Source organism: Rana temporaria, chromosome 2 (assembly GCF_905171775.1).
Source record: "Rana temporaria chromosome 2, aRanTem1.1, whole genome shotgun sequence".
NCBI lineage: Eukaryota > Metazoa > Chordata > Amphibia > Anura > Ranidae > Rana > Rana temporaria.
The window spans coordinates 76,182,707-76,209,222 of NC_053490.1; the positions used below are offsets into that span (position 1 = coordinate 76,182,707).

General features: G+C 42.9%; 1 protein-coding gene across 8 annotated transcripts in view; it reads right to left on the bottom strand.

Moving 5' to 3' along the window:
* Positions 1 to 26,516, bottom strand: part of NBEA (neurobeachin) — a 793,834-nt gene that overhangs the window by 96,751 nt on the left and 670,567 nt on the right. For all 8 annotated transcript variants that reach the window (XM_040340410.1, XM_040340408.1, XM_040340406.1 and 5 more), the window contains one exon: positions 12,308 to 12,420. In XM_040340410.1, coding sequence (XP_040196344.1) covers positions 12,308 to 12,420 — 113 coding nt within the window. The remainder of the gene's footprint in view (positions 1 to 12,307; positions 12,421 to 26,516) is intronic.

Consider the following 26,516-nt stretch of genomic DNA (forward strand, 5'->3'; position numbering starts at 1 on the left):
GTAAAAGACAATTCGCGCTTTTTTTTGTCTGTTACAGCGTGATGAATGTGCTTACTTTATTATGAATGGTAGTTTTACCAGAACGAGCGCTCCCGTCTCATAACTTGCTTCTGAGCATGCGCAAGTTTTTTTTGTCGTTTTAGCCCACACACGATCATTTTTTACGACCCGAAAAACGACCTTGTTTAAAACGACGTTAAAAAAATGCAGCATGTTCGATTTTTTTTTTTGTGTTTTTTCAGAACCTGAAAAAATATGTGAAGCCCACACACAATTTTTTTAAATGACGTTTTTGAAAAACGTTTTTTTCATGCTGAAAAATGATCGTGTGTACGCGGCATCAGTCCTATATAAATGAAAATATTACTGTGGTGCAGACACACAAGCAATGAGAGTCCAATGTCTTTACCAAATAAAACTTGAAAAAAAGTCTTAGGAACTGAAATTCATGGCTGACTGACTCACTGCTGTTCTTGCCGTATATAATGATGAAATGAAAGAGCGTCTCATAGAGCTGCATTGGCTTTGCCAAAAGAATTCACACATCAATGCGCTCATTTGCATTATTACAGTAAGAAGCCTGCAGGCTTTATCACTTCCTGCAACACACTAATTTGAAGCATAATTGTTGTGCTTATCATCTCCTGCCATTCATACAGCCCAAGTATTAACAAATACGATTTCTGGTGTTTGGTGTGAAGGTGGGTGTGATGCCTCACACTCCCGTCACCGCAAGTAACAGTGAACTTTAATGAACCCATGTGCAAAAAAAAAAAATGCCACTCAATCTGGCAAGAAGAAAGCGAGACACATGTACAACATTTTCTGAAAATGATTATGTGATTGTTAGGATGGCTACATGTATCTTATATGTTCCCCAAGGAAAAGATCCATGTTTATTGCCAGACAGGAACCTGCTGGGACTGGAGAGTCCTGGCATAACGTTCCAGTACCCACTGTCAGACAAGGGCATGTCTGGCTTATGAATAAAAAAAAATATCTTTAATTTCCATCATGGGGTAAACATGATTACTCATTATTTACATTAGTTATTTTGAACCATAATAGTAAATTCGAAATTATAATTTTTTTTGTGTCAGAAAATTTCTGGTGGCACACCAGGACAAAGTCGTTTCGGAAACACGTTAGCCCTTTGTGCTGTAAACTCACCACATAGTCAATAAAAGATTTATATCCAAGGATGACACCTGGTTGCTGGAATTACTTTGTGGCATGGTCCTTTGCACAGCGGTATTGTCAGTCTTGGGGGAGGGGAATGTTAAGCCTTGTACACACGATCAGACTTTCTGTGGACAAAGCCTCAGACTTTTGTCCGAAGGGCGTTGGTCGTGAACTTGTATTGCATACAAACGGCAAAGAATTGTTGGCCAACAGACACAAAAAGTGTTTTTTCAGCTTTTTAGTGCCACCCTTTGGACAACTTCTGCTAATGTTGTGTTATGGTTAGCATTGCTTCTGAGCATGCGTGTTTGTACTTTGGCTTTTTTTCCACGATCGGATAATCCGACACCACACATTTGTTTACGGAAATTTTTAAAGCTTACTATGCCATATTTGTTGTCGGGGTCAAGGGACGGCATAGTGCTGGGTGGAATGCAGAAGTGGGAGCTTCTAATTGGATGCTGAGACAGCCTAGCAACCAATCACTGAAGAAGCTCTTGCCCCCACCCTCCATCCTGCTCTATGATGCCTCCCACTCTCTGCTCTGCAGAGAATATGACAGCATCGGAGGCTGGAGGGAGGCAGAGCCGTGGTCACAATCAATCTGTCGGCTCCCTGCGATTGACTGCTTGCCGACTGCCGCTCTAATGCCTCATGCACACCTGAGCTCAAAAACGCTGCTTTTACGGGCGTTTAAGCTTTTTTTTTTCTCTGCCTCTAAACTCCCCTCTATTTTAACCTATCTCTCCATGCAGACTATAGGCATTTAAGGAGTTTAGAGCAAGAAAAAAAAGAAAACTATCACTTGTGTGTTCAAGAGAGACACTTTTGAGCATAAAAAGCACCAAAAGCAGGTAAACTAGTGTAAACGCACAATAATGCTAGCAAATTTTAGCGCCCAACTGTTTTCTCATTACAATGACCAGTATATAATAAAAGAGATGGTGGGCTTTGTTTCCCCCCCAAAAAATCATACTTGCCTAGGTGGATGCAGCATCGGTCTGATGCTGCATCTGTCCCCTGCCAGTTCAAAGAGTGAGCAGAGAGCTGGTGACTGTCCGTCACCACTCTCTGCTCTGCTCTCCCCCCACTGGAGCACTGGGCTGTGGAGAGGGTGGGAGCAGCCAGCTCAGGCTCACAGCGACTCACTGAGAGTCTGATTCACGGTGCTGGTCCAGGCATGTATTGGAGACGAATCCCGATGTTAGTGCTGCGATCTTGCCCCAGCCTGGACCGGCTCTTTGACATTAGATTCAGCCCGCTGTCTGCTGAAAATGGGTCACAGGAGTGCAGAACGAACTGCACTCCTGTGATCTACAAATGAGCTTTGGCTGTACTTCTCCTTTAATGCTCTACCCAATGAAATCAATAAATGCCCAAGCACTTAACATGCCTAAATGCACTTGAAAAAATTCAGCCTAGGAGTGTTTTTGCAGCCGCTTTTCTCCTGCTATGAGAAAAGCATTTAGAAGAGCCACAGTGTGCATGAGGCCTAACTGCTACTTTGTCAGGACAGCTTGGTCAGTTAAAGGAAGCTGAAAAATAAACAGACTTATTGGCAGGATCCCCTGGTGAAAATAAAGGAAAAAGGCCAAAAAAATAAAACCAATGCAGCCACTACAACTAATGCCGCATACACACGGTCGTTTTTTGGCATGAAATAAAATGACATTTTTAAAAACGTCATTTAAAATGATCGTGTGTGGGCTTCACATCGTTTTCCGTCTTCTGAAAAATGACAAAAAAAAATTCGAACATGCTTACATTTATGTCATTTTTGAAAATGTTGTTTTTTGTGTTGTAAAAAATGATCGTGTGTGGGCTAAAACGAAGTTTTAAACCCACACATGCCCAGAAGCAAGTTTTGAGACGGGAGCGCTCGTTCAGGTAAAACTACCGTTCATAATGGAGTAAGCACATTCATCACGCTGTAACAGACAAAAAAGCGTGAATCGTTTTTTAATAACAAGTTACCAGCTAAAAGCAGCCCAAAGGCGAATAGAACTTCCCATTTAGAGTGCCGTCGTATGTGTTGTACGTCACCGCGCTTTTTTTCATCATTTTTCAAAAACGATGGTGTGGGGGCAACATCGTTTTTTATGATGAAGTTGGAAAATTTCTTTTTTTTTCTTGATGAAAAACGTCGTTTTCTTTCATGACAAAAAGTGATCGTGTGTACGGGGCATAAGAATTGGTGAGCTGCAATTAAATACATTTTTGTTTCTGGGTATAACACTGCTTTAAGGAAACCAAAAAAGGCATTCAACGGTTTTCTTTTTAATGTGAAAGAGTAGAGGTACATAAAGAGAGAAAACAAAAAGTGAATAACAAACTCTATAGTGTTTGGTTCTCACATGTGCCTATCACTAGAATATATAACAGGTGGGCTTCTATGAAAAATACTGATTATCACACATCAATAAACTTTTACAGCTGCTGACCACATTCAACTGAAACTAAGCAAATATGAGTCTTCTACTTCCAAAAAAATAGATTTTTAATACAGCTTACCTGTAAAATCCTTTTCTTGGAGTACATCACGGGACACAGAGCGGCATTCATTACTATATGGGTTATATGGAGTACCTTCAGGTGTAGACACTGGCAATCTCAAACAGGAAATGCCCCTCCCTATATAACCCCCTCCCATAGGAGGAGTACCTCAGTTTTGTAGCAAGCAGTATGCCTCCCAAAATGGTCCTCAAAAAAGAGGGGTGGGAGCTCTGTGTCCCGTGATGTACTCCAAGAAAAAGATTTTACAGGTAAGCTGTATTAAAAATCTATTTTTCTTTATCGTACATCACGGGACACAGAGCGGCATTCATTACTATATGGGATGTCCCAAAGCAATGCTTACAATGAGGGGAGGGAGAACATCTCCAAGACAAAAGGATTTAATTTAGAGATATACTCAAATCATAATAAATCCAACTTAGTTGAGAAAAATAAAATTTTTAAATTTAACTCGAACAAGAGGAGCCCCCGGAATCCGAGGGTCTCAAACTGCAGCCTGCAGCACTGCCTGCCCGAAGGCAGTATCAGTATTCCTTCTTACGTCCAACTTGTAGAATTTTGTAAACGTGTGGACAGAAGACCAGGTTGCCGCCTTGCAAACTTGAGCCATAGAGATCTGGTGGTGTGCTGCCCAGGAGGCGCCCATGGCTCTAGTAGAATGAGCCTTTAATGATACTGGAGGAGGCAACCCTTTCAAGCCGTAGGCCTGAGTGATTAATTGCTTAATCCACCTAGAAATGGTGGACTTTGCAGCTGCCTGCCCCTTCTTGGGCCCATCCGGTAGAATGAACAGCACATCTGTCTTCCAGATCTTCTTTGTAGCTTTAAGATAGGCCTTCATGGCCCTGACAATATCCAAGGTATGCAGCAACCCTTCCTTTCTGGAAGTAGGTTTAGGGAAGAAGGATGGTAATACCAAATCCTGGTTCAAATGAAAACTGGATATGACCTTCGGAAGGAAGGAAGGATGAGGGCGGAGAACGACCCTGTCCTTATGAAAAACAAGATATGGTTCCTTACAGGATAAGGCTGCCAGCTCCGAAACTCTTCTTGCGGAAACTATGGCAACCAAAAATACTAACTTCCTTGTCAGTAGAACCAAAGGAATATCAGCCAACGGCTCAAACGGTTGTTTCTGTAAACTTGACAGAACAAGATTTAAATCCCACGGACAAAGCGGGGATTTAACTGGAGGTCTAATACGTAAGACCCCTTGAAGGAAGGTCTTAACCAGCGAGTGGGTGGCCAGCGGCCGCTGAAACCACACTGACAGAGCAGAAATCTGTCCTTTGATTGTGCTTAATGCCAATCCTTTATCCACTCCTAGCTGGAGAAAACTTAATACTCTATCGATGGTAAATTTGCGAGAAAGCCATCGCTTGGACTCACACCAGCCTACATAGGGCTTCCAGACCCTGTAATAAATCACCCTAGAGACCGGTTTCCTGGCTCTGATTAGGGTAGAGATTACTTTCTGAGACAGACCTCTACCCCTGAGAATCAGGGATTCAGCTTCCAGGCCGTCAATTTTAGATGCCGTAAGGCAGGGTGGAGGATCGGACCTTGCGATAGCAGGTCTGGCCGTAGAGGAAGAGTCCAAGGGTCTCCCACTACCATCCTTAAGATTAGTGAGTACCATGCCCTTCTGGGCCATGCTGGAGCTACCAGGATGACTGGTATGTGCTCCACCCGGATCCTGCGCAGCAGGCGGGGTAGTAACTGGAGCGGGGGAAACGCATAAAGAAGTTTGAACTGATGCCAAGGGCAAACCAACGCATCGGTTCCGCAGGCCATCGGATCCCTTGAGCGGGACATGAACCTGTCTAGTTTCTTGTTGAGTCTCGATGCCATGATATCCACGTCCGGCACTCCCCATCTTTGGCAGAGTGCTTGAAAGACTAGTGGATGCAGAGACCATTCCCCCGGCCATAGAGTCTGGCGGCTTAAGAAGTCCGCCTGAAAGTTGTCCACTCCTGGAATGAATATTGCCGATATGCAGGGCACATGAGCCTCTGCCCATAGAAGAATCAAGCTCACCTCTCTCTGAGCGGCTTGACTCCTGGTTCCCCCTTGGTGATTTATGTATGCCACGGCCGTGGCATTGTCTGATTGAATTCTCACCGGGAACCCCTGCAATTTTGACGTCCAAGCCCTGAGGGCTAGTCGAGCAGCTCTGAGCTCCAAGATGTTGATGGGCAACTGCTTCTCTGGCTTTGCCCAAGTACCTTGGCGAGTGCAACCATCCAAAATTGCTCCCCAGCCCGTCAGGCTGGCGTCTGTTTTGGTCACTATCTTCCAAGCCACTGGGCTGAAAGACCTCCCCTTCAGTAGATTCTGAGGGTCTAACCACCAACACAGACTTTGTCGGACTCTTGATGAGAGCGGCAACGGGATATCCAAGGCCTGTGGCCTTCTGCTCCATGCTGACAGGATGGCTGCCTGTAGGATGCGAGTGTGGCTCTGGGCGTATGGTACCGCCTCGAATGTGGCCACCATCTTGCCTAGTAACCTCATACATAGGCGAATAGTCGGTTCTTTCTTGCTTAGAACCAGTAGGATTAATTCCTTGATGGCTTTTACCTTCCTTAGAGGTAGGAACACTCCTTGTTGTTCTGTGTCTAATCTCATGCCGAGATATTCCAACTGCTTTGTGGGCTGGAAAGCTGACTTTTCTCGATTTAGGACCCAGCCGAACCTCTCGAGGTATTGGACCGTGAGGGCCACTGCTCGCTCCAAGCCGGGAGACGAGTGATCTATGACTAGGAGGTCGTCCAGGTATGCTAGGATCGTGACCCCTTGGATCCTTAGTTTGGCTAGGATTGGGGCTAGGACCTTCGTGAACACCCGGGGGGCCGTAGCCAACCCGAAGGGAAGCGCCACGAATTGGAAGTGACGCGAAGCCACCATGAAGCGTAGATATCTTTGATGTGGCTGATAAATTGGAACATGAAGGTAGGCATCCTTTATGTCTATGGACGCCATGAAGTCGTCCTTCTGGAGTGTGGCAGCTGCTGACCGCACGGATTCCATCCGAAATGAGCGGATCTTTAGATATGCATTTACCATCTTTAGGTCCAAAATTGGCCTGACATCTCCATTGGATTTTGGGATGATGAATAGGTTGGAGTAGAAACCCAGCCCCTGTTCCAGGACTGGTACCTCTACTATTACTTCCTGGGAAAGTAGATGATCTAATGCCGATCTTAATGCGGCTCCCTTTTCCGGATCGTTTGGAATCCTCGACTTCTGGAAATGAGGAGGAGGAAACCTTAGGAAATCTAATTTGTAGCCTGTGGCCACGGAAGACCGTACCCACTCGTCGGGAATGCTGGCTTCCCAAATCTCTGAAAAGAGTCGCAGCCTTCCCCCCACCTTCGTGGGTGGGGGCGCCCCTTCATAAGGTTGGCTTGGGGGCTGGTTTTGCTGGTTTGCGAAACCACTGCCTTTTGCCTCTAACAGCCTGTCCTTGTGATCTGCTGTTGAAGCCGAAGTTTGCTTTTGCAGGAGGCCGTCGATACTGCTTGGCATTAGAGGGCCCCTGCCCAGGGGAATACTGTCGTTTAAACGCAGGTCCCTGAACCTTCTTCTTAGTTGGCAAGAGAGTACTCTTGCCGTTTGAAATGGTCTGAATGTATTTATCTAGGTCTTCTCCGAAGAGTCGTCCTCCATGGAAGGGGAACCCTACCAGGAGCTTCTTGCATGGGGGCTCAGCCTCCCAGCTTTTTAACCATAAGAGTCTTCTCATATGGATAAGGGATAACGATAAACGTGACGCTTGCTGGATAGAATCCTTGATTGCGTCTACCGTAAAACATATGGCCTTAGGGACATCCGAAAATTTTTCTGCCTGCTGGGCCGGAATAAGTTTAAGCATCTGCTTAAATTGATCCGATAATGCTTGAGCGACCCCAATCGCAGCCACAGCTGGCTGTACTACTGCCCCTGCAGTAGTGAAGGAGTTCTTAAGTAGTGCTTCCAAGCGCTTATCAACTGGATCCTTGAACACCTGTATGTTTTCTACAGGGCATGTTAACGATCTGTTAACACATGAGATGGCTGCGTCCACTGCAGGAGTAGCCCATCTTTTGGAAAATTTTTCTTCCATAGGATATAGGACAGAGAACCTTTTAGGTGGTAAGAAGATCTTATCTGGCTTGTTCCAATCTTGGAACAAAATTCCCTCTAATAGAGGATGGATCGGAAACACAGCATTGCTTTGAGGCGCCCTCAGTGAGCCCAACGCTGAAACCGTCGATACCTGGAGATCTGGTACTGGCAAGTTGAATGCCCTATGGACCAAGTCCGACAATCCTTGAATCCACCAGCTCTCCCTCAGGGAGACTGCCCCAGACTCCTCTGTATCCGGGTCTTCGATCCCTGAACCTACTTGGTCCTTGTCCAAGAGGTCGTCCAATTCCCCTGAGGAAAGGACCTCCTCTTCTGAGGGTCCGCGCTCGGGCGACGGAGATCTATTCCGCTTACTGCCCTCTCTTAAAGAGGTGAGTAATACCTCCTCCGTGACCATCTTAGGGTTGGACTGACCCGCGTCAGCTCCAGCCCCAGATCCCGATGGCCCCAAGGCTCCCTGTAGGGAAAACAGCGGCATACCATGGTACAATACCGAGGTACACCTGCTACCTATTGGTATTTGGAACTATAAAAGTTAATTGTCCAAACACCTGTTTGGGGGATAAAAAAATGCTTCCTCTCCCCTAGATGACTTTTTTTTTTTTCTTTTTTTTTCGTTTTTTGTTTCAAATCCAGGAAAGAAAAAACATTCTGTCCCCCTGAGTAGTATTGCAAAGAAAAACTATGAGATGGAAAAGAAACAGCCTATTTCTAGGCTTGAAAAAACAGTCCTCTGAAGACTGCAATATCCTTTCTGGCCACTGTGTGTCCTCGGCGCCCCGTGCTGCCGCTCTGGTCTTTCTCCTCAGTTCCAAAGTATTGAATGGAACAAACAAACAAGGAAGGGCCGCCCCTTCCTTTAAGCCACTGACCCGCCCTTCCCCCCCAGCCATCTCAAACAGGAAATGCCCCTCCCGACAGGGGGAGGGGGGGGATTTTGGGAGGAAGGGACCTCTCTGTTCCAGCAAACTGCAGCCTGCAGCTTGGAACCATGAGGAGGTCAGCGTTTTGCCTGCTTGCAGGCTCTGAGGAGGAAGACTGAATGGAGCATCGCCTGGAGGCCTGCAGGTAAGCAAAGCTCTCTGACACACACATATATTTTTATATAACACAGGCCCCACTCAATGCTTTTCCAACACTACAAGGGAGCTCACATCTTATGGGGAATAATACATAGAGAGCCATCCTATCTTTATGATATGTGACTAGTTTGCCAGATGCAGTGCATAACTTTAGGCATGTCCCCTGTGACCCCCCAGAAAAAAACCTGCTAAGAACCAAGTTCCGCAAGTTTTCCCCTCACTTACCTGCTCCATGCCGCAGGACTTTGCCAAGCAAGAGGCCCAATCTTCCCCCATCTCCGTGGGGATGTCTAGACCTTCAGGCCCTGGGTTCCTATGAAGGATCCACTGTCCTGGGCCCATATAGCACCCTGGCAACAGAAAACTTTAGGTACGCAAAGGTTTCTAAGTTCTGGGCCCAGGGTCCAGCTCTCTAAAAAGAAAAGCATTATGGGCTATACCCCAAGGGTTTGGGGTCCGGTTACTGACCACTTTAGCGCTGAGGCTTTTTTGGACAGAACCGGTAGCTCACCTAATCCCAAGGATGCGGAGGCAAGCTAAACCATGACTAACACCTAAGACACTGGCGTAAAAACTGAGGTACTCCTCCTATGGGAGGGGGTTATATAGGGAGGGGCATTTCCTGTTTGAGATTGCCAGTGTCTACACCTGAAGGTACTCCATATAACCCATATAGTAATGAATGCCGCTCTGTGTCCCGTGATGTACGATAAAGAAACTAAAACTCTTTAAATTTACAACTCAAATGTCTCAGAAACACAGTTGTGTTCTCAAATGAAAATAAAAACTCTCAGGCCCCATACACACCATAGAATCTATCCGCAGATAAATCCCATCAAATGGGTTTCTGCGGATAGATCCTATGGTGTGTACACGCCAACGGATATTTATCCGCAGAGAAATCTCCCCTGGGATGGATTTCCAGCAGATGGATATTTGCTGACATGCACAACAAATCCATCTGCTGGAATCCATTCCAACGGATGGATCCGCTCGTCTGTACAGACTTACCGGATCCATCCGTCTAAAGGGATTCCCCGCACGCGTCGTAATGATTTGACGCATGCGTGGAATTCCTTATATGACAGCGTCGCGCCCGTCGCCGCGTCATAATAGCGGCGACGGCGCGACACGTCATCGGCAGAGGATTTCAGCGCGGATTTCAATGCGATGGTGTGTACACGCCATCGCATAGAAATCCTCTGAAATCCTCGAGAGGATTTATCCGCGGATACGGTCCGCTGGACCGTATCTGCGGATAAATCCTCTCGTGTGTATGGGGCCTCATATGTTCAAATGGGAAAAAGACCTAGATCAAGAGTTATCCTGGGACCAATGGCAGAATGCTATAAAGATATCCAGTAAAGCCTCCTAATGTATTGAGCATTGGGACAACACGCAAAAAATACAAATTAGATGGTATTTGACCCCATACAAACTATCAAAAATATACCCTTTCACATCTCCTGTTTGTTGGAGATGTAATAAACAAATTGGTAACCTTTACCACACTGCTGTAAAAACTGCATAGCTTCTGGAAGTCTGTATTCTACTTCATAGCTACCGTTACAGGAAACCTAACTAAGCTTACCGCTGCTATGGCCCTATTGGGAATAAACCTCTATAAATATCCATCAATATATAGAACGATTATAGTTCACATATTAACCACTTTACCACTTGGAGCCCCGGGATTGTAAAATGACGGCCACCAGGTGGCTCTACAATGCCGGGAGAACGTCTATTGACGTCCTCGGCTCCTCCGGCCACTGGGAGGCGCGCGAGCACCGCCGCGCGTGCCCGGCACGTCACCGCGGTGCCGATGCGAGTGCCTGGCGGCTGCGATGTCCTCCAGGTACCCGTGATCGGCGGTTACACAGACAAGGACGTGGATTTGTGTGTGTGTGTGTAAACACACAGAACCACGTCCTGTCAGGGAGAGGAGACCGATGCTGTTTCCCTTGTACCATAGGGACACAGATCGGTCACCTCCCCCAGTCAGTCCCCCCCACAGTTAGAATCACTCCCAGGGAACACATTTAACCCCTTCCTCGCCCCCTAGTGTTAACCCCTTCCCTGCCAGTCACATGTATACAGTAATCGGTGCATATTTATAGCACTGTTCGCTGTATAAATGTGAATGGTCCGAAAATTGTGTCAAAAGTGTCTGATGTGTCCGCCGTAATGTCGCAGTCACAATAAAAATCGCAGATCGCCGCCATTACTAGTAAAAAAATAATAATAATAAAGTCATAATTCTGTCCCCTATTTTGTAGGCGCAAACTTTTGCGCAAACCAATCACTATATACATATTGCGATTTTTTTTAACAAAAATATGTAGAAGAATACATATCGGCCTAAACTGAGAAAATTATTATTATTTTTTTTAATTGGGATATTTACTATAACAAAAAGTAAAAAATATTGTGTTTTTTTCAAAATTGTCGCTCTTTTTTTCTTTATAGCGCAAAAAAATGTTTGGGAGCCATGTCGCACGACTGTGCAATTGTCAGTTAAAGCGATGCAGTGCCGAAAGCTGAAATTTTGCCTGGGCAGGAAGGGGGTATATGTGCCCGGTAAGCAAGTGGTTAAGGACCAGCTGCCGCAGTGATATTGCGGCACGTTGGCTCACCTGGGCGAATCACCGTAACTGTACATCGGCCCTTTTAGAGCTGTAGAGGCCGCGTGCGCCGCCGGAGGCATGCCAGCTCCTGACCATCCACCTCCCAGCTACTGACACCCTTCTTTATGTTGCAAATGGTTCTAACTTTATGTGGTAATCTTACCACTACGACCAATCTTTTACAGTCATAATTTATGTTACCGAATATTTGCAATAATGTACATTATAAACAAAAAAAAAATGTATTGTTTTAAAAAAATAAAGACAGAAACACAGTTGTGTTAACTGAAAACATGGATAAATTAGCATTTCCTACCATAAACTAAAAGTTGTATCACCCTAGAAACTTAAAGCTATACAGTGTTTATACCTTTATAAAACACTACTCTTTTAAAAGACAATAAAGATGATTATATCTATATTTTTTTTCCATGACACTGTTTAGATAAAAAAAGGGGGCAAAAAAAGAATGTTAACCCTGTAAAAAAAAATATATAAAAAAACTTCATATACAACCAATACAACCATACATATAACAAAAAAACTCAAGAGAACAAGTCAATATATTCAAAAAAGCGTTATTTGGCTAATGATCCAAGCACCTAAGCACCTACACCTTGGGTCATCAGCCAAATCATTCTTTTTTTTAAGATACCGTTTTGTTTTCTTAATTTTTTTTTATATAGTTGCATATCTTATGATTTTTGGAATGACACCTGAAGCTCTTTTGATATGTAGTATTTACTACAATTGTTTAGATAAATTGGTGGCCGATACCTTTGAAAGATCCCTGAAGTTTCCTGGTAAGGTTAAATCCAGCTCTTCGGATTCATAATTTGTTAACACCCATGGGAATACAGGATACTGATTCAAGTCATTGTATGTTCGCCCTAAGGAAATAAGACACACGTGTTAATAATAAAAAGACACACACTAGTTTAGTGATGATTCATTATATTCCATATAAACAAAAATACCATGAAAACAAGCAAACTTGCATTACACTCGAAAAGTCTAAATTTTCTACTAAAGCCCATCATTGAGAAAAACACATGCCCCCCTAATATGCCCGTGGCACATTGCGCTCAACCGATAAAACAGATGACCTTTGAATTCCAGCATAAAATGAATTTTAGGTCGTGCAATCAGATATGTTAGTCTAAATGCACTGTTCCCTGTTGTGAGTACTGAGATAAACTGTAAACTAAAAATGTTCACAGTAGGGCTAGACTGGAATTAAACAACATATAATGCCATAACAAAAATGTCTGTGTGTAATTACCGTAGTTATAATAAAACTCATATTCACCTTTACATCAACTACCACATAAAAAAACTGTAGTAGTCTCAGTTTTCTCCGTTATATCTAATTTCACAACTCAATGTTCTTAAAAATTTAGGAAAACCCCAACAATGAAATTCTCTTCTTTGCTACCTTTTTGTATGTTTAATATACCATTGAAAATGTTTTGCTATATCTATTTATTTCCTCATCTACTCATGATTACATTTCAAATGTATTTAGGTGTGATAACTAATATACGCTGAATAAGCCTAATGCTGCGTACACAAGATCGGACATTCCGACAACCAAACCATGGATAATTTTCCGACTGATGTCGGCTCAAGCTTGTCTTGCATACACACGGTCGCACAAATGCTGTCGGAAATTGCGAACGTCAAGAATGCGGTCACATACAGCACGTATGACGACACAATAAAAATGAAGTTCCATGCCAATTGCGCCACCCTTTGGGCTCCTTCTGCTAATCTTGTGTTGGTGGAAGTTTGGTGTGAGACGATTCACGCTTTTCAGCTTTGTGCTTTTCAGTCCGTAACAGTGTGACGAATGTGCTATCTCCATTACAAAAGCTAGTTTTACCACACCGAGTGCTTCCATCTCGTACTTGATTCAGAGCATGTGTGGAATTTTGTGCATCGGAATTGTCCACACACAATCGGAATTTATGACAACGGATTTTGTTGTCGGAAAATTTGAGAACCAGCTCTCAAATTTTTTTTTGTCGGAAATTTCCACAGAAAATGTCCGATGGAGCCTACACACGGTCGGAATTTCCGACAACAAGCTCCCATCGAACATTCGTTGTGGGAAATTCTGAGCGTGTGTACGCAGCATTACAGATGGCAAAAGATGTTGGGATTATCACTCCAGACCCATTACCAACTACTGATCAGGTTTGTAAAATCCAAAATGAATTGATCGAGTAATTTTAAAATTATGATTCTTTTTGTCTGTTTATTGTATATATTTTTTGCTCTTGATTAATCTTTTCTAATTAACTCAAATAATTCGTTTTTTTTTTTAATTGAGGTTATCATTTTTCTACTATTGGCGCCTTAATAACCCCAGCTCCCAATAGGAGCATTTTTTCTTTGTTATATCAGTGCAAACAAGTACTGTCCTGTGCACTCTGCTGTAATAATTCAAGCAGTCTGATCAAACCTGAACTACAGAACAGCACCCTCTATGTTATGGAGAAGAGGAGATGGGTAGTCTTCTTTAGTCCTAAGAGACCTTTTGTCCTAGAGTAACATTGCTTCTCCTACATAGATACAGTGTAGACACCATAAGGCTCGGTTCACAGTAGTGCTGGCTGTGCATTCCGACCATCTGCAGCCGAAACGCCCTGCTCTTGTGAGACATCTGGGGCCCCACGCATCTCAGCCCGCAGCGTGTTAATGGGTGCGGGAACCACAGGTTTACCTGCAGCTAATTTTTGTTAAAAAGGTGCATGTACCTTTTATGTGTGTTTCACGTGGCACATCAACCCATTCCAATGAATGGGCTGCCTGTGCCCGATTAAACAAGGCCCGGACTGGTGTGAACTGAGCTTACAACAGAAAGTGTGTGACAGGTAGGCTCACCAGGTGAAATACAAGGAAAATAAAGAAATCAAATGCAGCCATCATATCCAAGGTCCAGTGAGCTGTGATATTTTAAATGTTTTTTCTTGTGTTTAGATACATTTTACGTTTGCTATATCTTTTTAGCTGACTTGGGTTACGTGCCTACTTTAACACCCCCAGCCTGAGTAGAACTCCACATCACCCAACACTCCAGCACAGAGCAGGTCACAGCAGTGAAGTACCTTAACATGTTTTACAATTATAAATATGGAAGGATAAGATGTACTGAAAATGAAGCACATCTCTAATTGCAAGATATCACTCTATATAATACAGCGATTCTCCTTTTACAATTTTTGCAAAAAGTAAAAGATGAAAAACACTAGGGGGGAGGGGTACATTCAAATAATAGAGTAAATTTGATTACTTTAATAAAATAAATCTTTGTTTTGTCTGCAGAATGAACCTTGATTGCTTGCTTCAGGCTCTTTGTGGCAATATTCATAGAACTCATCTGTATGAGCAGCAACCTACAAATCCACAGAGATATACCAATCTTTCTAGAAAATGCCAGTCTGGTCCCAGGCAGAGCTCCTGCTAAGCTCGCCCTACATTTAGCAGAAGATGTGTATGTCAGCGGAAGAAATATCTTCCAAAAGCCTAATCATATCATTCCTAAACAATATTTAACAAAGTAATTCAAAGGGCTGCCTTATTTTCCAATGTGCATTGGATACGCCTGGCAGTATATAGGTTGCTTTATTAGAGTGAACTTGTCAGGTCCTAAAAACTGGCAAAGCCAACATATTGATGAAATACAGGCAAATTGTGGTGCTTGCAAGTACATATGATCATGCTTAAACCAATTCTTGTCTCATTGTCTAGATGGCCTACCTGGATGGTAGACCCAGTATGTTCACAGGGAACATACTTTTGTACGAACTGGTGCTAAGCCCAGCATGTGCTAAGCCAAACATCTGCTATTCAGTAGACCAATGCTAAATCCCCTACTGGACACTGACTTTCTTGTGCTGAATTGTTGCATGGTTGGAGGGGGGCGGGGTTTGTGTTGACTTGGACAAAAGTCGAGGTCGTATGTATATACTAAGCCTGTAATCCAGAGACTACATGGGAAGACTGGGATTTATTTTAACTTACTTGCTTACACAATTAGTTGCCTGAACTGTGGTGGTATTGTTTGCTTACTCTTTTTTAAACATTAACCACTTCAGCTCTGTAAGATTTTACCCCCCATAATGACCAGGCCATTGTTTGCTATTTGGCACTGCATTACTTTAAAGGAGAAGTATGGGAATTTAGTTTTTCCCATATTTATACTTACCTCGTGGATGGAGCATCAGACAGATGCTCCATCTGTCCCCCGCCGTCTGTGCACTGAGAACTGAGCCACCAAACATCGCTGCTGGCTCGGTTCTTACAGATCCCCGAGAGTCAGCCTCTTTCCTCTCTGCTTCTCCACGCTCATTGGAGCGCTGAGCGGTGGAGGGGCGGGGGGGGCTGTCTCAGCGGCTCGCCGATACGCTGAGACTGCCATAAATCAGGGCAGCTGGCGGATCCCGACTTGGGAAGTCGTGATGACGCGCTGCCCCGACTGATGGCAGACACGTCAGTGGAGAGCAGACTTCAGACCACTCTCCGCTGAAAACGAGTCACAGGAGTGCAAAACGAATTGCACTCCTGTGACCCAGAGGAGAAGCCCAGACGGATTTCTCCTTTAACTAGCAATTGCGTGGTCAAACACAATTTATATAATTTTTTTCGCACAAATAGAGCTTGCTTTTGATAGTATTTGATCACTACAAGTTTTTTATTTTGTATTTTGCAAAATAAATAAAAAAATACCAAAAAAAAATAATATTTTTTTCCTTTTTATACAGTGATCAGTGAGTTATAAACGGGACTGCGATAATGCACGGTCATTCTGACACTAACGTTAATACAGGGATCAGTGATAATAATACTGATACTAATGACACTGGCTGGAAAGGGTTAAATTTGAGCTAATCAAGGGGTTAAATTTGTGCCTAACTATGTGTAATGTATGTGCAGAGTGCTGCTTTCACTAAGTGATCTCTCAGTTTCTCACCCCTGACAGTTTGTTCCTTTCCTACAGAGCTCTGTGTTGTTTACCAACACAGAGCTCTGGGCTGTGATTGCACACAACTGACCAGCAGATCCCGGCCATGAATCATTGGCCAGGACTTGCTGACAGGCTCCCGCTGTGTACAATCAAAGCAGGAGCCAGGCGAGGGGCGCAAGTGCTGATAGGCTCACACGGTGTACAATCATAACAGGTGCTGCGCATGCGTGTGCCCTAAGCCTGGAAGTAGGCATCGACGTATGGGTACGGTAATGACGTACAGCAGTACATGGTGGGCGGGTGGCAAGTAGTTGAATTACTAAACTCTCACAATCAACCTTAACTATTTTTAATCCTTATACTGCTACAGTTAGTAAATAGAGAGGAATGCATATTATATTTACTTGTTTTAACGTAGGTTTTATTACATTTTTTACATTTTGTCAGTTGCTTCCTGGTTTCTGGCCAAGGCCAAAATTATGTCATACATTCAAAGAGTCTTCATGGGTATTTTGTTTTCCTATAATCTGGATGGGGCTTTCTCAGTTAAAGTGGTTGTAAACCCACTAAAACAAAAAATAAATAAAAACCTGCAAGACAAAGGCATAATGAGCTAGTTTGCATAGCATGCGATTGGCTGGAGCCACAATGAAGTCACACTAGCTGAAGCAACGGCACAAACCTGTCATTGCTTCAATGCGCATGTGCAGATGATGTCAGCACATTCTAAACAGGGGAGATATCCGGGGTAGCTACAGGTAAGGCCTCGTACACACGACCGTTTTCCTCAACAGAATCCATCAAAAAACTTGGTGGCAGAGCTTTTTTGCTGAGGAAAACGGTCGTGTGTATGCTTTTCATCGAGAAACCTGTCGAGGAACTCGACGAGGAAAAAAGAGAACAAGTTCTCTTTTTCCTCGACGGGAGTCTCAATTTCCTCATCGTGTTTCTCGTCAGGCTGGTTTTCGAGGAGAAACACGATCGTGTGTATGCTTAGAAACCCACGCATTCTCAGAATAAAGTATGAGACGGGAGCGCACCTTGGGTAAAAGTAGCGTTTGTAATGGAGATAGCACATTCGTCATGCTGTAACAGACTGAAAGCGCGAATCGTCACTCACCAAACTTTTACTAACACGTGGCAACACGAGATTAGGAAAAGCAGCCCCAAGGGTGGCGCCAATGTAATCAAACTTCCCCTTTATAGTGCCGTTGTACGTGGTGAACGTCAACGCGTTTAAGAACGAGGAGATTTGGTCTTGACCGTGTACGCAAAGAAAGCCTGTTGAGTTTCTCGACAAGCCTAACAAGGAACTCATCGAGGAAAACGATGTGTCTTTTCCGACGAGTTCCTCGGTCGTGTCTACGAGGCCTCAGACTTATTATAAGCTTACCTACAGTATAGTAAAAAGTGGATTGTAAGGGTTTACAACCACTTTAAGCACACCCTCCTGACTGCATGCTTGAACTAAGAGCAGATGGATACCAGGTAGTATCTGCTACATGAACTGCCCTTACTCATGGTGGCTGCAGCTAGAAATGCTATGTTTTTCAATGTGATTTCACAACAATAAAACATGGACATATGGATGGGCAAGTTTGCTTTGCATATTAAAAATGAATCGCATAGCCTTTGAAGTTTGTGGTGCTCAGATACAGTCAAATTCTTCTTTAAGGTAAAGCCAGATGTTTGTCCAATTTATTTTTTCAGAATGCGTCGTTAAGCAGTTTAACTCTGATAGGTTCTTTATATGGTCACCAAGCTGGAGAAAACTTTTTTTTACACACAGAGGTTGATTTTGTATCAGAGAACCAAAAGTGTAGAGTGCTGGATGGTGTGCAGCAACAAGTGCGATGAATAGCCCTCACACTGTTCCAAGAAAAGTGCTATTGCTTTCAGTGAGTCACATAACACCAACCATTAATGATCTGCTTTTGGTGTTCCCCTGTCTGCTAACTAAATAAAAATGTATCCCTGCAGAAACTGACAGAACTAACCTAGGTTATCAATTCCCAGGCTGGGAAGAGATTTACTATGCTGTCATGAGACCGTTTCCTTCTAGATTTTAATGATTGTTGGTTTACCAGTACTGGGATGGTGAACAGAGCTTTCCTTGTTCTATGCAGATTTAACAAAAGTGCTATCAGCTGCCAGAACATAAAGCACCGAGTATGATATTCACAGAAGGTGAAAGCTGTATGCTGTCCTAATACATATGACTGTAAAAGTTAAAGGGGTTTCTAAGTTAACAATATATTAATCCAAACACCCTTAAAACTCAGTTAAATTGAAAGACTTAGATTCTAATAGGATTCAGGTTTTTACTCAGCATCCCTACCAGGGAGCTTTCCTTTCCTGCCCCAAAGACTTTACAGGAAATGACGAAAAATACCACCTTTGACAGCTGCCACTGGAAGAGGTGTCCTCATTGGAAGGTAATCCACTACTCCAGCCCCAGTAACAATTGTAAATTAGTGAATTTCCCCATAATTTTTGTATTGGTGACAATGGTTATTATGATAAAGAGCTCCGATGGATCACCAAACAGGGACTTGGATAGCAATAATAACCAGAAAGAGCCTATAATCCTTCCCCATTCTAGAGAAACATTTCGGACTGGAGTTCTGCACTATGGAAAGAAATGTTATCTGTGCTCCCCATGCATCAAATTAGGTTCCATCTGATTTTTTTAAATATAGAACAATAATTAATACTGTTAGTCTAGCAAATGGTTACAGGAATTATTTCCACTGTTCCTTAATCCAGATTTTACTAATAATCAGTTTGTTTAAATAAACTTCAAATAGATTTTTTTAAATTGAAGATGATGTAGAACAGGGGTTCTCAACCTCAGTACTCAAGTACCCCCAACGGACCATGTTTTGGGAACTTCCATTAGATAAAATAGCTCTTATGAATACCATGTCATTGATATTGATTTAAAGCAGCTGTGCAAAGTAAAGGAAAACCTGAAAACATGACCCATTGGGGGTACTTGAGGACTGAGGTTGAGAACCACTGATATAGAATACACAGAGAGAAATAGAAGGTTACTTGGAGTGTCCTAGTCATATCTGAACTGTTTGCCCAATGAAATGATTTATCGCATTGTAACTTAAATTATAAAGTGGAACTGAACCTTCCTATGCTTTACAGCTGCCATCTTAACCCCATTTGATATGCAGTTGCCTTGGTGCTGCATGTGATCAGTTATAACCACAGCCATTTAATGTAAAAAACGTATGTATAAGATCGCTGGACCTATAATGGAGTCTGGTATCCCTGGAGATGATCTGTAATATAGTGGCTCTTGAAAGGCATCCTGTGGATAGATGAGGGTGAAAGGAAGGGTAGTCCTGATGGGGACTCGGCTGCTGCCTTGCTGGTAGCGATGTGATATCATTCAGCAGGATAAGGGTAAATACAATATGAGGCATGCTCGATATGCAGGGACGTGTGGTGATATTGGTGGTGGAACTGACTGGTAGAACTTGGCTCTCTAGTTGCCTCTATTGTGAAGATAGCCCAGAGTCTGGAATTTCAGTCATGCTGCTTGTCTTTCTCTCTGGTGGAGACCTTTTGAGGAAAAATGTATTTATAAGACAGCGCTGGACCTATATGGAGTCTGGTATCCCTGGAGGTGATCTGCGATACAGTGCCCTTCAAAAGGGATCCCAAGGGAAGATGGGGGTGGAGGGAAGGGTAATCCCGATGGAGACTTGGCTGATGCCTCACTGGTAGTGACATGAAATCACTCCACAGCATAAGTCCCTGCATATTGTTTACAAAGCCATTTAATGGCTTGACAGTTCGGGCGAGAGCACATGCAACCGTGACAGTTGTCATTCAAGGCATCCACTTGCTTCCGAGCGGCATGAATGAATGTAAAGCATTGGATGAGGTGGACAGTGTGACATCATCGCCCTTCCTCTTTGCCTTGTCCAATCAGAGAACGCTTTGATCTTATTCTCTGAAGGTGCCTATAGTGAGCAGCCAACTGCATGTGTTCAGAATGCAAGAGAGTATCCACTCGACATGGGGCCCAGAAGCAAATGGAGATCACCGGAGTAGCAATGTCTACTTCAGTGATGTCCAGCTTCCAGGGGCATCGGCCAGGTATGTAATCAGCATAGTTACATTGGGCCAAGTATAAAATTTACCAAGTTGGACCAATGTAACTCAGTATAAAATATCCATACCCGGAATTAATTTTTAAGTCAAAGTAAACCTTAAAGTGATTGCAAAGACTTGTTTTTTTGTTCTATAAAAATAACAAACATGTTATACTTACCTGCTCTGTCGCAGTAGATTTGCACAGGGGAGCCTGGATTCTCCTCTTCTCGGGTGCCTCTTCACTGCTCCTGGCCCCTCCCTCCTGTTGAGTGCTCCCACAGCAAGCAGCTTGCTAAGGGGGCACCCAAGTCAAGTCACAGCTTCCAGTGTCCATTTAGAAATGGAGCTCCGCCCCCTCTCTCTCCTGATTGGCTAGCTGACTTTGATTGACAGCAGCAGAAGCCAATGGCCAATCGGGGGAAAGAGTCTCGAACAGCCAAGACACTCAGGTACGTTTTAGGGGGGCTGAGGTAGGCTGCTACACACATAAGGCTTTTTATCGTAATGCTTAGAGTGCATCGAGATAAAAAAACTTCTGCCTTTACAATTACTTTAACTTTTTGTCTACAAGCATGTACTCAAGTGAAGGCTGTATTGCATTTCTCAGGGCAGATTCCCTGATGGCAAGACAGTGGAACATGCCTATATAATGTGTGTATCGAAATGGTCACTTAGGCCGGCCATACATGGTTTGAATCTCGAGAACTGAAACCATAATGGGCAGGCTGAATGTACCAAGTTGATCAATCAACTTGGGCACAACCAGCCTGCCGGATTCTCTTGCAATTATTGGTAGCGGGCGCTAGCGATAATCCCTGTCTTCTCCCAGCGGGGATGGCTCCCCCCACCCTCCCCTGCCTGGAGAAGACAATAGCATGGCAGATGGGATTGCCGCATCAACACTGTGTTAACAGGGGAATCAAGCAAATTTCTTTCCAGCAACCCGTGGTTGCAGGAAAGACACTCGCTCCATGTATGGCTGGCCTTAGTCTCAAAACAGACATTGTTGTAATAGACCGACAACAAAAAAAGCACATTCAGGAGATGGGGACAGAGCGCTGTCATCCTATAACAGATGTGCTTGAACAATGACCTTCATCACACGATCACCAGGTATTACTAATTTAATTAAAGCTTCATTTTTAAAAATATTGAAAGTGACTGTTTTAAATGACATTATGTTACAGCTTGTATACGCTTAATTGGACTGTTCAGGGTACAGGTTAAAAATATTTTTACATATAATTATAATGTTATATAATTAAACTATATTGCATATACACAATACTTTTAGGATCGATATTACATTGCATTGTGCTTTTGCAGTAACCACTACTGGTTTATAAATATTACAGAAGGATGCAATCCGGAACACAGATCTAATGTGAAACTCACCTAATAGATGAGTTGTCTCCTCTTAATATGGAGTTGCTGCAGCAAAGTCCCGTGACACTAGGACTTTAGACAGCCAGAGATTCCCAGACCATCTGCAAATGCTGACAGTATTCCAGCAACTCATTTTACACAGATTAATCAGGAAGGCTGAATATTAAATAGTAATCGCAATGGCGAGGGGACACGCACAATTAGGTGAAGGACAAACAGGTTTGATTGAGACAAAGGATGCCTTCGCAGATAAAAAAACAAAAATAAAACTTTTTTATTTTCATTAATTAAAATGTCTCATTTAATGGTTTAGTTTTAAAAGGTGAAGTTGCTCAGGGACAGCTGACAGAAAAATTAGAACTGCAATTCCTCGGTGATAATGTTAATGACAGCAAAATATTGTTTAATTAGGTGATTTCAGCATCTGGATTAACACTCTACAAGCGATGTTCCTATGCTTGTCTGCATTTTCACACTTTACAGACATTTTGTCATCTCTAGGTCATTAGGAAAGAATTTTTAATGATTTTTTTTTTTTTAGAAGCAAGCAGTTCCAGTTACATCTAATTACATGACAATAATAAGCCCATCGCAGGCTGCAGCTAAATATACACATAATTAGTTAGCAAAAGCTTGCACATCATAAGTTGGGGGATGTAGGAAATTGAAGTGAGAAAGGGAGAGGCAAGGAAACTCCACCAGGTTCACATTATCATATAAAAAAATTAAGGTCATTTTCGCATACTGTCTAGGTAGTTAGGGTAAAATAGTAATCAATATGTTTAAACCTTCATAATTTATAACTAATCTCAAAGCAGTGGTTGAACAAACTACAATTAGTCCATCAACATATATATATATATATTTTTTTAAAATGTGTATCTAAGTGCAGCTAGATAAGTATCTAAATTTGACCTGGTATCAGTCTTATCTAATCCTCTTCATAGATTGGGAAACACATTGGTAGCACACTAGCGGCCAATCAGGCTTTGCTGCATGCTTATATGCTGACAGGAGGAGAGAACGGTATGGGCAAAAGAGTGAGCTGTTTGCTGATGCTTCACTGTCCAATCACTGTCTCGGAACAGGTAAGTATCCTAGCTTTAGTGCTTAATCACTTTACCTCAGGAAGGTTTTACCTTCTTCATGACCAAGGTAATTTCTGCTATTCAGCACTGTACTAACTGGCAATTGCATGGTCATGCAACACTTTGCCCAAATTTAAATAATATATTTTTTTCACACATATAGAACTTTCTTTTTGGTGATATTTAACCTCTTGGCACCAGAGCCTCCTGGCCCTTTAAGAGGTTTATGACGCCGGGAGGCAGGGCACGGCTTAAGATCATGTGACCGCTATGATAGCCTGTCACGGCAGTCACGTGGCTCGAAAACTTGCAATCAGGAGCTTTCGGTTAGGCGATGGTAGTTGTGCCGGGAGAGTGCACTGCGCACGCTAGCAGCACAGGTGTATTGGGGGCAATCCATGCAAGTATGCGGACCCTCTGCGCTAAGGCTTAGATGCCAAGAGGCCGCATATTTGCGTACGGTTGGCGCCAAAGGGCTAATCACCCATGATTTTTTTTTTTTGCTATATAAACAAAAAAATAATGAAAATGTTGAAAAACAAAGTTTTTCTTCATTTCTGTTATAACATTTTGCAAATAATCTTTCTTCATCAATTTAGGCCAAACGTGCCCTACCACATTCCACAAGATCTAGTAAGAGGTATGACACATTTTTTGTAATTGTAATTTTTTTTGATGAATAAATTTAATAAAATTGAGGTTTATTTTAAACTTTTTTTCCTTTTTAATTATTTATTTATTTTTTTACACAGTTATTGCTTGTTACAGTGATGATCACTGTATCAGGAATAGTTTGAACAGTCATGAATGGCTTTCATTCATTACTCTTTGTTTGCGATTATGATGCTTTAAATTGTCTCACAGCTATTACATGGCACAGGGTGCGGTGATTGTCCCAGGTACCATGTAATCACTGGTGACCAATCACAAATCACATTAAGTAGTAAACAATGATGCCATGAATGGATTCCATTCAGGACTATTGTTTACTATGTGACATGTGATTGCACAGCGATCACGTGGTATCTGGGCCACTCATAGCGGCCTGATATCAAACACTGCAATCCGCTGTGTCCGGTGGACACAAAGGTTGCAGATCGCACCAGTGCAAGTCCAAAAGGGAGCAAGTGGTGCGCATGAGAACTAGTACATATGTCTTCATCGTGGTGCCTGGGGAAGCCGTCCAACGGCAGCAAATGTACTGTTGGCGATCAGCAAGTGGTTAACTGCAATATAGAAAACTAAGGCCAACAGGCTAGCTGTACATTCTGACAAAGCAGTGTAAATCTCAGAACTGGAAACACAGAAATGTTAAGCTTTAAGTATGGGGGGGGGAAAAGCATATGTATGCTGGTATGATTTAATTACTTTTTTTTTTGCAAAATGCCATCTTACAGTTTAACAATACTACAGATCAGATCATAAGAACCTACAGCTAATATCATGATACTGTACTCTATTTCTGTATTAGTCTAATGCCAGCCATAGAGAGTTTACCTCTTGTCTGGTTCAGCAGGGACTGGTCGAGATTCTAACCACGTATGGGCAGGCTAAAAGTACCCAAGTTGATCGATCGATGTTTGTAAATTTGTAGCTTTCATTAAAGAATAGCAAGTAAAAAGGTGAAAACAAGTACACACCAAGTGGTTGTCATCCTCTGAAACAAAAAAATAAACAAAGCATACCCTAAAGTGTGTACTTGCCTCAATCCAAAGCACAAAGTTTGATTTTTTTTTTCCTGCCGTCTCCCTCCCCTATTACCTACACAAGTAATTTCTCAAAGGCTGGCTCCCTTCTTCCAGTACACAGCAGGTGATTAACAGCCTTGGCTGTGCATGCCTGTTTCCCTATGAAAAACAGGGGGGGGGGGGGTGTCCATTGCCTTTTCAGCAGCTTCCTGCTGTGCAGTATGTGACATCGGATCCCTTCACTCTGCTTGTGCTTGCTGGAAATCAGAAATGCTGTGTAAAGTCTGTTTTTTGAACGCATCTGGCAAAGAGAAAGATGCAGATAAATAGGTACGATTTATGTAGGAGGATTTGTTTAACCTATGTGTATTAGCTGACACCAGTCACTTCAGTGGGAATACAGTAGGTAAGGGTTTACAGCCAACCACTTTAACCACTTTCCACCTGCGCTTTAGCCGAAAGACGGCTACAGCATGGGCTTCCAGTGCCGCCTTCTGCTACAGGGACATCTGTCCCAAAATGTGCCGCTAATCAGTGTAGGCTATCAGGGCCCACCTGTGCTGCCAATCAGGGCCCAACTGTGCCACCAATCAGGGCCCACCATTGCCGCCAATCAGGGCCCACCATTGCCGCCAATCAGGGCCGATCATCAGTGTAACCTATCAGTGTAACCTCAGTGCTGCCTATTAGTTCCCCTTACCAGTGTCTATCAGTGCCCCCTACCAGTGTGTATCCGTGCCGCCTATTAGTGCCACCTATAATTGTCGCCTCATCAGTGCCGTCTCGTCAGTGCCCATCAGTGCAGCCTCATCAGCACCCATCCGTAAAGGATAAAAATTACCGGTTTGCAAAACTTTATAACAATGAAAACATTTTTGTTCGGGTTTTTTTCCACATTTTCTGTCTTTTTTTGTTTCTGTAGCAAAAAAATTAAAACCCAGTGGTGATTAAATATCATCAAAAGAAAACTCTATTTGTGTGAAAACAAATATATAAAAATTTAGTTTGAGTACAGTTTTGCGCAATTGTCATTCAAAGTGCGACAGCACAGAAAGCTGAAAATTGGCCTGGGCAGAAAGGGGGGTATATGAGACCAGTAAGCAAGTGATTAAGAAAACTAAATGTAACTCAGCTAATGTTTAAATCTCGTTTACGCTAAATCAAGTTAGCTGGTAAAATTGTTAAAAAAAATTAAAACACAGCTTTCAGATCACTTAATTTAGGATATGTACCAATGAAGCTGAAATGGCAGTATGTTTGGGAACTATCGTAATGAAAAGGCTCAAAGACTCAGAAAGCTTGCAGTGCAAAAATGATTTCTTATTCACGCCATTGTCAACAAAGTTTGAACCTTTTACTTCACACAAGTACTACTGGAGATTGGATTTTTGGATAAGAACTTGTGATCTCATTTGTATAGTAGTTTTTATCTATGAAAAATATGGAGTCGGCCCCAGCAGATCTATCTTACCAGCATGAGAGGATTCTAAAGAGTCCTACTGTTGTATTAATGCTATGCCAGTTTGACTAGTACGCAACAGAAATTTGGAAAATTTGCTAGTTATCAGCACTCCAAAGCTTCAGAAGAAAGGACTCTTGGATGTCAAGGTCACATCACCAGGGGACTCTTTCGGGATTTATTGCAAAATGAAACCCTGAATCCTACAGCACTTTCTAAACTGATCATTTAAAATGTATATCCCAAAAATATATATATTTTTTTTTAATTTTTTTTTTATCAT